The sequence below is a fragment of the Bombus fervidus genome, chromosome 11 (assembly GCF_041682495.2).
Source record: "Bombus fervidus isolate BK054 chromosome 11, iyBomFerv1, whole genome shotgun sequence".
NCBI lineage: Eukaryota > Metazoa > Arthropoda > Insecta > Hymenoptera > Apidae > Bombus > Bombus fervidus.
The window spans coordinates 11,466,369-11,482,763 of NC_091527.1; the positions used below are offsets into that span (position 1 = coordinate 11,466,369).

At 37.0% G+C, this 16,395-nt stretch overlaps 1 protein-coding gene across 3 annotated transcripts in view; it reads right to left on the reverse strand.

Moving 5' to 3' along the window:
* Positions 1-487: 487 nt before the first annotated feature.
* Positions 488-16,395, reverse strand: part of LOC139991902 (neural cell adhesion molecule 1) — a 219,685-nt gene continuing 203,777 nt past the window's right edge. For 2 of the 3 annotated variants that reach the window (XM_072012302.1, XM_072012301.1), the window contains exons 10-12: positions 9,060-9,308; positions 5,224-5,504; positions 488-2,319 (exon numbers count right to left, since the gene is read on the reverse strand). In XM_072012302.1, coding sequence (XP_071868403.1) covers positions 2,176-2,319; positions 5,224-5,504; positions 9,060-9,308 — 674 coding nt within the window. In that variant the 3' untranslated portion in view covers positions 488-2,175. The remainder of the gene's footprint in view (positions 2,320-5,223; positions 5,505-9,059; positions 9,309-16,395) is intronic. The other variant, XM_072012303.1, reaches the window with a different exon arrangement.

Genomic DNA, 16,395 nt, shown 5'->3' on the forward strand with positions numbered 1-16,395 from the left:
AATTTGATTAGAAAGTTACAATTGGCGAGATGCAAAATGATCCCTCTAACGTAATTTAACTTTTTGGTCTGATTTCATATCTTTGATTCGATCGAGCCTTTGTCAGAGCAGTCCTGGGATACCAGGACACGATAAGATTTATTTTTTAAAGTTTGCGTATAAAATATATATAGTTTTTGAGAAGTCTTCCATATTTTGTAAAAGTGCTAAACGCTGAAAATCCAAAGAGTTCGAGTAGTAATCGTTGTAAATGTCAAAATTAACGAAATTATACTTACCTGTAAAGGTTGTACAGGTACTTACAAATTATAATACGATAGATCGCAAATGGGCGTACGAATGTACGTTTGATTGAGCAAACTTATTCAAGCAAATTTCAAGCTTCTTGAGGAATACCTTCGTCTTACCTTTACCTTAACAACGCGTGTCACAGAAACTAAAACAAAAGGTAAAGTTTGAAAGAAATCGTAAAATTAACAACACAAAAGACAAAACGAAATTTATATTGAAGCAGTATAATACACAAAACATATCGACTTAACATTCATTTACGAATGACAATAATGCCAACGAAAATGAACCTAAACGATACATCCAGCTTCGTTTAAAACGAACACAAATAAGAGAAAGAAGGTTTACATGGCTTAATAGACAAAATAAATTTTTAAGATTAAAACGATCTCAAACGAGATAATAACGTAACAACGCATTGATATTAATCTGTTAACCGTGTCATCTCTTAAATAGATACCTACTCCTGTAATCGTGGAATTCAAAATTAATACGGACACGTTAATTTTCGTTAGACTTGATTTAGCTCTCGCAAACGTAGACATATTATATTTTCAAAGAAGATGAAACGGCAGAGGAAAGAGATAGGAGATTCGTCGATTAAAAAATTATTATATTCGTCTTGCCGGTTAACAGGGTGAACGTTAAAAGATTATTTCGAAATGAAAGGTTAATCGTCGTCGAAAATTGAAACCAAAGTCGAATCGTCGTTCGATACGGTCTCGTAGATGTTATTTGATGGTTGAGTGGTTCTGCTACGAATAAAATTTTCATGCTGCTTTCACCGCCGTAAATGCACGTGACGCGCTAAGATTTTCTTCACGTCCGGGATGGAGAATGGTTAGCGGTCAGTGAGAGAAAACGCGAAACGCGATTCGACTCACGTGCGACTGAAATTTTGACTGCTCGTTCGGTACGTTTTCCGCTCTCTTAATAGAGAAGATCGGGAAAAGGTTCGGACAGGACGACAAGTGGGCGAGGCTCGTTTCTGTAAAACAGATGAAACGTATTCTCTTTATTTCGTATGCCATCGAGTATTTATCTTACGTGACCGAACAATCCTCTCCCCGACATAACACGTGACTTTAGCGAATGAAATTCGGACATCGGTAACTATCCACTAGGACCAGGCTGTCTCGCCTATTTACAATAGATCTTTGTACAAAAACTAATCTCATATAAACAGTACAATGCACGATTCCAAGGTTCATGTACGCAACGTGAACAAGAACGAAGATCGTTCGAGATATCCATTTCGCGTTACAAACTGTATATTCGATAATTCAAGGACGCTGCCTCGTCAAATTGGACTTTGCTCTTATCGAGCTCTGTTTCCGTTCTCTCTGCTTTTCTATTTCCGTTCTATTCGTATAACGTGGCCGTACTCTATTATAAAAATCTGCAGGTAGAAAAAGAACGTACAATTCAAACGATTCGATACGCTTCGTCAAGCATCGAGTTCCTGTCTCATCGTCAACGTTTCGTTAAACCTGCAACTGGACATCCACTTGTCCAATCTCACGGTGTGCGCGACTAAAATCGTCGGCCCATCCGGGTGCAGGTCCTCGTTCTCGTCACAAACACGGAATTTTTCCGTCGGTTTCTCCCTCTTTTATTTTTCTTTGCTTCTTTCTCTCTTTTCTTCTCGTTATCTCCGTTTTTTCTTTTGTACAGCGAATTGTTCGCAGTGTTTCGCGAAGATGCTTGGAATTTCGCACGTCGATCGTGGAAAGACGCGACGTGCGACTCGGCTCGCGAGAATTTCGACTCCGTTTCACAGGCTCGGCAACGATGTTCGCGCACTTTGTAACTAGCTTTCCTTACGAACGCTGTGCAGAGGAGCCGCTCAAGTGTCTAGACTCGGTGAGACTTTCATCGCGAGCTTTATATACAACTTTCTTGTATTCGATTCGAGCGCGTCACCACTTCCGGTTGATGGAACTTCCCCTGCGCGGAAACCGACGAGGAAACTGGCCTCTGCGGCATCGACGATAACCCTTTGCCTGACCTCTGGAGACTGTAGTATACCTGCAATCAATCAAACAGGATTCTTCGTTTCGAAAAATAAATGTTAACCATCGATTGCTAGTCGAGCAACGAGTTAACCCCTAAACGCTGAAGTTTTTCGTCAGATTACTGATAGTAGATTATCCTGAAAATTCTCACATTTTTTATCATATTTGACTTTAACGCGAAAGATAGTTCTCATCGTAATAAAAATATTTGGAATTTTATAAATTCGACGTTGGGTAAAATAAATAAATTCCACGTATTTTATGGAAGAAATTAATCTTCAGTGCTTCATGAAAAATTGGGTAAATATGTAAAGCAATTCGTATCATTTAGATTTTCCATGTTTCAAAAGTACAAGGAAAATGTTTTAATAGGATTGAACGTAATAAAAACAGAAGGCCACACGCGTTAAGTAGGAGTAATAATTACGTAATTTCGAATTTTAATGGCTGTCCAGTTTGGCAGAAACTAGCGCTTAACTAGTTTACGATGTCGAGGAGAGAGATTAATTATTTTCTTTAACGCTTTTCGAAGGATGTAAACATTCTTTAAAATTGAGTTTCAGTTAATTGCGTCGAGAACGTAAAACGTTAAATGCTTTACGGAAGGTTAGTTCGCGTCCTTAGAGACTTTTCTGAAAGGTAAACGTGCTTTTTCTAACTTGTTTTTTCAATGTTAATTGAGTTTGCACGTTACCATATTGCATCAACGCGTTCTATTTTCATTTAATATATCAAAGCCATTCGAAAACAGTTTTAAAATTGACGATAAATGGATTTAATTTTTATGAATGATTACTTATTAATGCATCGCTTTCATTTTATAAAAACAGAAAAAAGACACGCTTTTGTATCTTCAAAAATGCGCATTTAAAACTCGTACATTTCAGTGTAACTTATAACAAAATATACAAAAGGTGAGCCAAGTAAAACGATGCCAACTGCTGTTTCCAAATATACCGATTACAATTTCTTTTTTCTTCTTTTTTTAATTAAGCTGCACAAATTTACTTCAAAATTCCTCGAATTCAAATCACACGTTTAAAATATGTAATTTACATATACCGCGAGTGTATAATTTAGCGTCGCTTATAACCGTATTATTAGCGCAAAAAGCAGATACGTTAAATCGGATCTCGAGATCAATAAAATCTATATCGTATTCCAGAAGCTGCATAAACTATTCGTTTGGAAAATAACCAAAACTTCCGATTTACGATAGAGCCGCGTGAAATGCGAGTGGACGAGAGAAAGAGAGAGGCTACAAAGGGAGGAAGGAAGAGGGGAAAAATAGAAGAACGGTAAATGCAAATGTATCGATACTTGTGAAAATTGCAAATTCGGGGTTGGAATTAATAATGGAAGAGCTGACGGGGAACGAACGCGCGGAGCGAGGTTGAAAATAATCGAAAACCGCGGCCGGCTACGTAATTCCGAGGAAAACAAAAACAGTGAAACGAAAACATCCAGGAGGAATATCGGGATCGGTTAATGAAAAGGACGACCAAGTAACGGTGTAAACGGTGGTTGGATGGGGGGCTGGTTCGAATCGGTATTAAAATTATTCAGACATTGGACGAAACGCGACCAGTGTCGAAAGGAAACCGAAGTCGAGCTCAAGACGAGTTATATACGCGCATCGGAACCTCTCGAATTATCGAGGAAACTTCGATGTAATTAAACTGGCGAAAGCACGGATAACCCAAGGCCTCGCTAAACCGGAAAAGTTAAAGTAGAAGACTGCCGCATATTAAAACGAGCGATCCCTTTTCTTGGCTCGCGACCTAGGTCTCCTGTGGTCGTCTTCGAAACTTCGAATATTTAAAACAACCTTGTCGGTTTGGCTATGCGAAACAGAGTAGAAATTATACAGAAGAAAAAGAGAGGGGAGACTGGATCGTGATAAAGAAGAGAAATCGCGTCGACGAAAGAGGATCGATTGTATTACTTCCTCCTGCGAAAAAAAAAAAAAAAGGAACGCGATCTCCCTGTTGAATATTGTATCACGTTTTATCGATCGTTCGTTCGGTAATTCGCTAGTTTCCCCTACGACCTTCCACTTCTTCCTCTCTACCCTCTTCGGCAGCTAGGGGAAGCGTTAATTGCTTCTCATTAATCAAACGGCTTCGACTAAATACACTCTATTAGATATCGCTAAAAAAGGCACCCGATTAAATTTACAGACCGTAATGAGTTTACGGGGCTAATTGTCGGAATGATTTATATGACCACGGGACTCATCGATTAGTTCCGCTTCCGGGATATCGGCTATTCTGCCTCTACGCCATTTTTGTCATTTCTCGGCACGAGGGAATATGAGTGAAACGCGATTAAAACAATAGACCGGAAAGCAATGAAATCTGTATGATATCGGAGATGCTTCTCCTTTCGCTTGTATATTCGTTTACCTGTTATCTCGTTTCTTGTCCTACTACCTATAAGAATGGTGGCTCGTTAATTGAATCTCCTTCGAACAATTTCTCTGTCTAACAATTTCGAGGAAATTTAGTCTAAATCGAGTAAAGAAATCTATATTTTTAGTGGAATCCTATGTCACGATTGTAAGGTTAATATTGACGCTGCTGTTTCCAAAATTATACGTTTATTTTCGGTCTTGTAATTAGTCTCGAGATGTATTTATGTCATAAAATATTTAACTTCTTTTACACTGATGCTGTATGAATATAACTTCTAATAAAATTAACTTTATGCGGAATTATTCTTTCAAAGAATCGTACAAGTTTCATTCTTTGTGTCAGATCGATGGATATGAAACATCTTTTCCTTATCCCTTGAAATCAGTACATAGATGTGATGCTTCAAATTTAGATATTATAGAAGCTTGGACAACGATCCGTTTGAACTTCATTTTCAGTTTGACTCGAAATATATATTACGAAAATATTCTTGAAAATCTCACATTTTGATTGTTTCGCTGGTTGTAAGCGTCCATTGCCATCTGCTTGAAGTCCGCCATAGTGGGTGGATTACTGTAAGTATTCGCTTGGGACACATGGTTTTGGGGATAATTTATGGTCGGCGTTGGCAGACAGTCGGTCAACATTGGATCCGGTGGTAGATCTAAACCGTGTTGCACGATCGGCCTTTTCTCTGGTGAGATCGCCTCGTCCATAACTCGATCTTTCTTTCTTCGTTGAGGCGGTGTCTTATATATCGGAGTATACGTTAGAGGTCTTCTCTCTGTGAACAGATTCGAACGAAGCCATGCAAAGTCGCGCATCCACTAAGCAGATTAGTCGATTAAATCTAGTCGAGAATGGTCTCCGCGTACGATACAATACGTTGCAACAGGACAAAGAAGTTCGCAAGCAGCGCTACATTTATTTAATATGCTATTTTTTTTTAAATAAAAAATTATATTTCTCTATATAGCAACGTACTGAGTTAATTTCTCGATAGTAAACAGCTTATTGGCCGTACGATTCGATTATAATTGTTTTTTTCTTTTTTTTTTTTTTTCTGAAGGACGCGAAGAAAACAATTTCCGTGAGACGTTGGTAGCGTTAGCTCGGGGAAATTTAACGAAACAAAGCGGAGAGAAGACGGTAAGAAATTATTGAAATCTGAATGCATCGATATTTAAAGTATGGAGAATAGAACCAATGTTACACGTATGCGTACAATGTATTAACGATATTACCAATTATGATTTTATTTCCTTTCGCAACTACCAAATGCACGCCATTGCTTTTAAAACTAATGTTGACTTTGATCGAAATGAAAACATGATTATACCATACATATAGCTATTAATTTTCAACACATCGCTTTAATTATAATTATTTGTGTGGAATATATTCAGATTCTATATCTAGTTGTAATATCAATAAGGTATTATTAACAGCAAGAACCTAAGGAATTATAAAACAATAATTATTTACTATAAACTTGTTTACCGAATGGCACTGAATGTATTTTAAATATCGGAGGTATGTAAATTCAGATTATTCTCTCTACCGTGTTCCTTTAAACAGAGAGAAAATAGATGAAAGAAATTGAAACCGAAAGAAAAGAATACCTTCGGACTATTATATTTTAAGGAGAAATAATAATTATTATTTCGTTCGTTTTTCTTTCGACGTATCGCGCGTCAAAGCTTTCGACGCGGCGCGGACAGTGCGTTTGCGTTCGCCCACGTTAATGCTGAGATAATAATGTAGAAGTTTGATGAGCACACATTGATCACTATTCACTGTGGATAAAGGCATTGCATTTCCGATCTATTAATGTGTATTGAAGCGTACCAATTTAACCTGACAATGCATTTCGAAATTCATTGCTACGCGACGCGGAAATATCTTTGATGGGAAAAGAACGCCAAAGCATTCGCTATTAACATTCCCGGGATTTTGAATAGAAAGAAATAACAATACACTATCGTACCTTTATCGATCTTTTCTTCCGTCCGATCAACGCATTTTCCAAAATTAACATACCGTGAATCAGAGCTCAAATAGAAAGCAAGTGCGTTTATGATTAAAAGTCAAGTCAGATGATAAAGTTTAAAAGAACGAAATTGTGCATTTACATCGGACTTGGGCAAATTTTATTTGAAATAGAAAAATGGAAAAATTCAGTGCCGATTATCTTAGAGAAATTTAGATTAAGTATCTAAATATTTCAAACAAAATATAATTATCTACTCGTTCTATCTTCTACGTTTTTTATCTTCTTTTTATTTTAAACGATCTATCGGAGGCAGAATGGGATAAGAAGAAAGCTCGGCATTTGACAGACGATATGTAACTCTATAAATGTTTTGCAACTGGTAAATTGCAACCGAAACGAATAAACCGCAGAATTTCCACTTTCAATCAAGCGATTTAACGAGGAAGAGAGATACGCTACTTCAAAACCAATAACGATTCCATGAAACGATAATAATCTGTCCAGGACAATCATCGCGTGAAAAAATCTTTCTGAAATTTTCGTTTCACCCGAAGATTATGGGCTGCAAAAACATAATATGTCCTACGGGGGTGGAGTGTCGTATCCCAATTAATTCTTTGAAAAATAAAGATTCTACATGGGTGGGTGTGTGTGTGTGTGTATGCATTATCTTCTATTAAATTTATATTCTCGTATATACATATACAGGGTGATTTTGAAGTAATATTTGGTACTCGAAACGGGAAAAAAAAAGTGATTCTTCGGATAAAAATAAATCGAAGATATAAAATGACGTTTTTTCAGGTTTGACGTTTCGTTCCCGAGAAAATCGACTTTGAAAAGCTGTCAAATAGACTTCGATTTAATTAATTATCGCCTGTACAGAAGCGAACATATTTAATTTATCTATTTACAAAATAATTGGAAATGGCTATCGTAGTTTTTCTTATCGTAGTTTTAAAATAATAGGTAGTAAATTTTAACAATTGAATAATACATTTTTCTATTCCAAGTGATATATTAATCGTGAAAAAGAAAATACAGAACTAGAAATTTATAGCAATAGCGTTGTTTAAATTAAAAATTGATCTTTCTAAATAGTATAAAACTTCGGTACATAACAAATATTCGACATCCTAAGCATCTTTTATTACGTCCTGACCCAGTACGCGTAGCAGGGTTAAAGGAATCCATAAAATCTGTTTTTAACTCTACTGAAAATAGCCACGCTTCTCAATGAACAATTGAAACAAAAATAGAGCGGGCCACGTCGATAATCCAAGAAATTGCACGATCTGGAGGTACGCGGAGGTATAAGTACACGAAAGCGGTACGATAATCGACCTGCGATTGTTCCAGTTACGCGAATCATGGCTATCAATCGTGGCGAAGACGAGCAATTAAGCAACCAAAATGAAATAAACAGATAAAAGTATATTTTAACCAGATTAACAACAAGAATTCTCTTTCTAACCTTGCACGTATATTTGCCAAATCTAGTTTATTTGGCGAACTTTGTGCTTCGTGTATATTTTTTCTTTCTTTTGGACAGGAAAAATGTTTGCAGTGAATAGGACCATTGTACCTAGCTTTACGATACAAACACCGAATCCTTTGTTTTCAAGCATTTAGGTTTTCAGCTTTTGGGCATAGCATAGTCGAATATTTCCACTCGCGATTTTGTAACAACGTTCGACCCTTTTGAAGTGAATTTTTGTTTACCTGACAAGAAACTCTAATTAATCGTAGCTTCTCATTACGATCCACAGACTAGGAACGAATGATTGTCATAAATAGACTCTTTGCTACCGATGTAAAACAAGGTAGGAAAAATTAAATTAGCCAAGTTCGCGTATACTTGACAAATCTTCAAGGATGTTGCTTTCATTTTGACGATTTGATCATTTTTAAGACTTTTATTGTAATAAAAGACACGTATATTTTGGTTTGGTCCACGAGGTGATTCCAAGATCATGGTTCAAATTTGATTTTCTCAAGAACAAAGCGTCGAATGAAAAAAAACCTTATTATACGTTTTCGACATATTTTCAACCGTAGGATAATCTCCTGCCAAGTCTTCGCTTCTGTACAGGCGATAATTAATTAAACCAAAGTCTACCCGACAGCTCTTCAAAGCCGATTTTCTCGGAAACGAAACGTCAAACATGGGAAAACGTCATTTTATATCTCCGATTAATTTTTATCCGAAGAATCACGTTCTCTGCCGTTGCAAGTACCGTTACTTCAAAATCACCCTGTACATGTATTGGTCTGTATGACCGCGTTGTGTACACGAAGGCCATAGTTTAGCGAACGTTTCGAACAATCGGAAAGCCGTAGACTCACCATACTCGTTGGGTATGATGTCCGGATCGATGTCATCGACCGCCTGCTTGGTCTGGGGGTGTACCGGAGTAGTTGCACCTGCATTAGGTGGCTCGCACACGATGGGAGCGTGCTTTGGACTTCCGGGCCGACCGTTCGAGTGCTTCCGGTAGAGCGCCGCCAGGATTCCAGCTACAGCCAGAGCCAAAAGGGTCGCTGTTGCTGCCAGGCCCAGCAACAACGGGTTCAACATTGATGCGTCCGTGTTCCCTGTCATGGCAGCAATGTAAAATGCTCGATCAGGCGGAACTTCCATCGGGTTACCTATCTGTTTTGTCCCTGCTTCTCGGTTATTGCGGCAAGTATATTTTTACCTCGTGATACATCCACCCACTCACCCCTTTTCTACCCCTTGCGATCTCGCCACCGACGATCCGATTTTGTCGGCAGACATCGCTAAATTTACTGTTCTATCGGTAATGCTCGTCTTTTTGGAGTACAGTGACTCGCGAAACAATTCCAGCATATATGACAATCTTTTACGAATATATTAAACACACGAGCTGTACGAAACATTTTGAAAATTCATTATTACTGTAATGAGATTACGATCGTGATTATATCGATAAAATATAAAACGAGACTGACGACCTGCGTGGAGTACGAGGGTTGCGAGATATTTGTTACAAACATGTATTTAGTAACAAATTAATATACGACATAAACAGTCATCTTAAATATATAATAAATGTTAGAGATGGGCCTATCGAATGGATAATCGCACTTTTGTGATTTTTATGAAATGTATACTTAAAATATCTTGTACCTTCCATGTGTATTTCCAATCCTATTTCAATTAACAATGTAATGAAATTTCAAAATGTTTCGCGTAACACGCGTTATATATTCGTACAAAATTTCTATATATATACATATATCGTACGTTTAAGTTTAATTCAAAGATATATCTAACATTGGAGCAATAAAATATTTCTAAACAATCTGCAAATGTATTGGCATTTTTTATGTTATCCAGACACTTAGCACGATCCTCTATTTTTCAACCGCATCATTATCCCCACTCGTGCTCTTTCTAGGATAGGTCAGCTTAATAAGCAGGACGATAATTAACGGAGGTATGTCAATTACGCTGCTATTACGGTTCAATCGTAGTACACGTACAGTGTCCCATTTTAATTATTCGATGCGACTATCTCTAAACCTTGTGACTGTTTAAAGAAATGTTATCGCTCAAGATTAATCTGCTTCCAGACGAATGGCTACAACTTTTTAAACAGCTTCCATGAATTAGTACGCTGTTTTAGAAATAAACAAAGGTCGATTGTTACCGTTTTCAGAACGCAAACGATGAAATATTCATATCGTGAAAATGTTTAAATTCAATCTAAACTATGATATCATTAAAAAATGAAAGATAACAAGCGAGCTTCTCTTGTATTCTATTACGAATTTGTAGCATCAAAAATAAAATATATTTTCGAACATTACAAAACTAATGTTATGTATAAAAATGACATGAAATTCGATTGAATTTAATCGAAAACAGTGAAAGCATCCGTTGGAGAACTAACAATTTCAACGCGATTTCCTGTTAAACGAGAACGTTGATTTAGAGCGAAATCGTTGAAATAGGGCACCGCCCATCCACATAACAAAGAGTGATCCTTGTGTCCACTTCTCTGAATACAAAATGCTCTTGATCCTTAGAAATATTACAAAAATTAAAATGAATCTTCCGGGTGTTACGACGCAAATCCTTGTTTCGATTGAAACATAACGTATATAATTCATTTCTACCAACGTAGAAGCACAGCATCGTCTATGTATAATCAGATAATACAGTATGATCCTTATGCCCACTTCTCGGAATACAAAATACGATTCAACTTTAGAGGCATCACCAACAACAAAATAAATTCTTCTGCCCTATAACGACGCATGTACCTGTGCATCGTTCTTCCCAAATACACAATGAAATACAATTTTGCCAACTAAGAAGAAAAAAAAAAAAAAGAACAACGAGATAAGGAATGAAAATTCTAAGAACAAAAGTATATATCATATTATCGATTGGAATATGCTTCAACGCAGGCGTCGCTCAAATACGCGTTACGACTTTGTCTTTGTCTTGAAACCTGTTCACTTTCGTTCGTTTCGCATTCTGACAGTTTCGCTAAACCCAGTAAACCGTCGCGTTAAACTTATTTACGTTAAAAACGTTAAAGAAAGAACGTTACAAAGACTAAAAGAAGTATTCGTAGAACGAGACGACAGAAATTCTTACGACACGCAACGCGACTGATCCTCAGCATCCGGCTTTTGTACGCCTGGTGCATGCGGATACATGGAAGCGTGTGCACGCGTCACTGCAGGGGGTTGAATCGTAAATCAGCCGTTAGAAGCCGTTTAAAGCTAGTCGCGCCGATGTCGCGCGTTGTAAATTTTGTTCCGGCGCGGCGCGCGTAATCGTTGTAAATTATTAAGCGGCCGGTGTCCGTTTCGCACGAGGCATCGGTTCGCTCTCGCCCTTATCGATTTTTCCGCGCCGATTTTTCCGAGCGCCTTCGATGCTATCGTGTCTGCTAATTGGTGTTTGCGCGAAAATGTTTGCTAGCCGGGCATTAATAAGGCTGTTTGGTTTCGTTACGCGGCGTGTTTGCTCACTATCAAGCGAACGGATTATTCGTTAGCTATTAATTGGGAAGTATTCATAGGCATTGCTCGCGCGCTAATACCGCGATGAAAAAAAACTTGATTGCTTTCAGTTCATAGTGAAAACACTCGATCAATTTTTATTACCGTTCCTGGAAATATATTAATCATTATACAAGTTTGTGAGATCTCGTAGATCTCTTTAAGATCGGTATGCTTTCGGGCAAACGCTTTGGTTAGACAGATGTTAATATCGAGATGTTTATTGGGAATTTTTCCAAATTTAATTCGCGTCGAAAGCTGTTCTATTAGGTACGCTAATTTTTCTACAAGCATCATTCTTGCCGAGTATTATTATGGCATCGTTGCAGAATATAACGACGTTTATCGAAAACAGATCTCGAGTTGTGTTTTTTCTACTGCCGCGTAATTTTACATAAAATGTACCAAACAATTTATACAGCAGAATAATTTTGCGAACTTTATTTTATATTACGAACATAAAACATAAATAATACGAGCATAAAGAATAAATAAAAGAATCTCGGGCAATATTACGATTGATAATTGTAAAATTATACTACTATTATTTGATATAATTATAAAATATTTAATGCTAAAACGCTGAATTCTATAAACAGTTTGGTTTTTCCGCTGCATCCCTACCCAGGTGTATGTAGGTTTCAAACCACATCCCTCTCATTTTCATGGAAATTTCGCATTCATTGCACCTTTTTGTTCGGCGAGAGTACGTTTTAAAACTTCATGAAATGAAATCGATAAATTCGCGTATAGCTCGCGGGCCGAAATAAATGCGAACGAAAATAGCCGTAAATAAAGAGTCGCAATACGAGCGACTACACGAAAGAGCTCGGTGAAATGTTATATTTCAATCGTCGTGCCTTCGTACGAAAAGAATCATTTCAAAAACAGCGTTGAAAATGACGAGAATCATTTATTTTCGATATATCAATTATCGGCTGCAAGCACTGATCAAAGCAAATATCAAGAAATACGTATTTTGCAATTCGAGTGAACTTTAATTTCACGAAAAAAATATTGCGATCGACGTCATATTATTTTACCTAAAAGAAAAGAATTTTTAGAAACTTTAATTCGTAGTTCATGAAATTGAATTTATTATTCAATGATAGGTTGAGAACAACGACGTTATTTTATAACGAGAAAAAATAATTATTCGATAAATAAAGTAATTTTTATATTGTGTATATTATATTTCATTTTTGCAAATAAAACTTGAACTGCGTGTTAAATGCATGTTTATGTTAAGGTATTATATTTAACTCGAGTAATTTCCACATGATTCTGCGCAATTTTATTATTTCAAAGTCGTAAATATAGGAAATTGACCAGTAAATTTCACGATTATGAAAACGTTAATGACTTCATTTACACATATCATACTTAAACATCGACCCGATATTTCCTTAACGTAAAAATCAAAAAATGATCTCAATTAAAAGAGAAATCCAGTTAGGATTGATCCGAGGAATCCGCAGCTATTACTCTAAATACTCCAATACCTTTTCAAATTTATTTCAACAATTTTACGACGAACATAGCTAAATTATTGGATATGGCATTGCAGAAAAAGGTTTCAGATTTACATTAGAATATTCTCTACTTGAAAGAGATCAAAAATTTGTAATAACGTACTCCAGGTACTTGGAGGATAGTTACATTTCATACACAAGGAATATTTTATCTGATAACTTTGATCGGTCATCACAAAGGACTTCGTATTAAATAAATTGAATCGAATTCGCACAACGACATTGTTTAACTTAAATATATATTTCAAGACAAATCTATCGATAAAATTAGCGCCGTGCGTTGTTCAGAACGTAGAGCATCCCCCCTGGAAATAATCAAATTTCATAATATCGTTTAAATATTATTAAGTACCATTGTACGATTATTAATTATTAATGTCTTTCGTATTAATAATAATTATAGGTACTTGTGAATAAAACCACAATGTTCAGCAACTATACGCAGAAGAATATAGCGAACTGTAAAAATTTCTATAACGTGATGGAATTTGATACTTTAAGGTTTAATCATACTCCGGTTGAATGGACGTGGTCTCATTGTCAGTGGAAAAAAGGGGAACGAAACCTATCGGTAAAATTTAATTCAGCGGTCGGGACACACATCTGCCTATATTCAACGTTGTCGGCTGATCGTTGAAATTTTTAAAAGAGCCGTAAATCCAGCGTAACCCTTGCCGACTATACTGTCGCAGATCGAGCCGGCGTTGAATTCCCGAGCTGGACGATCGTCCAGGGAGCATTCGTGATACTCGTTAAAGTTTGATTAGACTTTGATTGCCGGCAGAAAGCGGACCAATTTAAACTCCACCTAGCGAACGGCAGTCGGTGTGTACAAGATAAAAAGAGGAGCAACGACGAGCAAAAGGGTAGAACGATAACGAAACGACATCCGGTGATCAAGCGAGCGTCGCGTCACCATCGACGAAGAATTCTACCTCGAGAAGAGTCGTCGAACTGTCTTTCTCTACCGGCGCGCTGTACAGACGTGTTTACACCGGAATATGTCACCAACGTTCGCTGTAATTAAACTTTTTCCGCCGCGAAATTGGTTGCTCGCCACTCCCATCCCGATATCCCTCCACCGGAACCAGCTCGACGGCAGATTAATCGATTGCTGTGGAAAATGGCAACGGTGAAATTGCTCAGACGTACGCGCCAAGAAGAATATGTTGTAACGCCCGCGATTCCAAATGAATCTTGTCTAGATGAGCCATAATCTTAACTACGTTCTCAGATATACCGAAAGACAAGTCGTAATTTGTATTAACCATAAAAATAGTTGATTAACGTGTCGACTGTAATTATATATTTGTAAAATAATACAGACAAAGCGTACGCTAACACGCAATTAATAAAACACAAATCGCGTTATCCAAGAACAGAACGAACTTTTGACGATCGTTATCTGATACTTTTAACGTTTCTCTTTGGACGATATTTTTCTCTTTTATTTTGCTTTTTCATAGCGACGCATCAATATTTTCGTTCGATCCATTAGCCGGAGTTATGGACGTTGGACGATTTTATCCTGTAATTTGTACAACACGAATAAATTTCTTAATTTATCGATGCATTAACCCATCGCGCGCAGTCGCTTCTGCATCTGATCGTACAAAAATTGCGTTTTATATACGTTTGCATGAATAACACCAGACTATTTTCCATGTAAAAGTCACTATATAAATTGTTAACAACACGATTGATACGGGTTTACTCACTATATCACATGCCATACGTTTTTACATTCTATTTGTTCGTAACTTTCATTTGTTCATTTGTCAGAATTTAGTATATCTATATCTAGTATCTAACAGATAGAAAAACGAAGATAATATCTGTATATTTTAATTTTGTTATTAGACTAGATTTATGTGAACGAAAGATTATTATTAAAACTTCTCCAACTAACTCCTCCATTATTCTCCGACAATAGTTGCCTTGTTACTTCATTACGTGCTCCTTTCTGCAATAGAAAGAAATATCAGAAGATTCCACATCTTTGCCATACAATTTAAAATATCCATGTTCCAATGCGGGAAAAAGAAAAAAGAATCAGAGGATTCGGTATAAATCATAACGCGTCCCGCGATTATTTTGCTAGCACGACGCCTGCAAGAAATCACCCATCTGAAATCACAGCGACGATCCGCGTTCCCCATCTGCTGAAACAGTCTAAATGAGCTTCAAGTTTAACCGTAGAATAGGAGTCGTAAGACTGGTGTCTCAACTATTCCCATTGGTGAACCAAACATACTCAGCTAGCTTAAATACGTTTCCTGGACTGTTTGCGTTGAAACTCGTGAGCTGCGCCAACCTACCGTCCCATTACTAATTGTGACAGAAACAAGAGCAAATAATGAAGCAACGACGGGGAATAGGTACCACCACGTCAACTGTTGCCAAATATTGATATACCTGCTACTAGGTTGCAGTAACGACTGATGGAAATTACTACCACTACGAGGTAATAGCAACAACGGTAACAACAACGCATGTTACTGCCAGGACTGCCTTTTATAAGAGAAATAACCGGCTAAACACGCACGAAATACTTAGGATAGACGTTTATATATCCAGCGGCAACGTAGTTTGCGTTGCGTGCTACTACGTTTCTACCGCCTTTCCGTATCGCCTCCTTTGAATATTTAGGGAGCAACTTTAAATAATGAAAGTATTCCTTAATAATGAACCAACTACCTTTTCGCGTACAGCCAAAGGGAAAACCAGCTGCAGATAGAAGAGCCAATATCTCGGGGAATGCATATGTCGCAATGTTTCTGGATTTTTATAATTTTTTATACCATCGTGAGTAGATAACACGAATGAGAGTTTCAATGAAACATTGAAAGGTATCGATATTAAGGATTTTTACAGAAAAGGAGAATAAGGAATCGAGAAAATATTGTAATAGTCTTATATTTTGTTGAAGTAATTGCTTGAAGAAAAACTCTATATATTTTTTTCCGTATACCCGTCACCTGGAAACCGCTGTTACGAAGAGAATAGAATTTAGTGAAACAAAAAAAAATATTCTAAATTAGGAGAGGTCCAAATTATATTTTAGGTTACAAGGTCTAGAAACAAAGGAGCTATAAGATTTCTATTGCTGT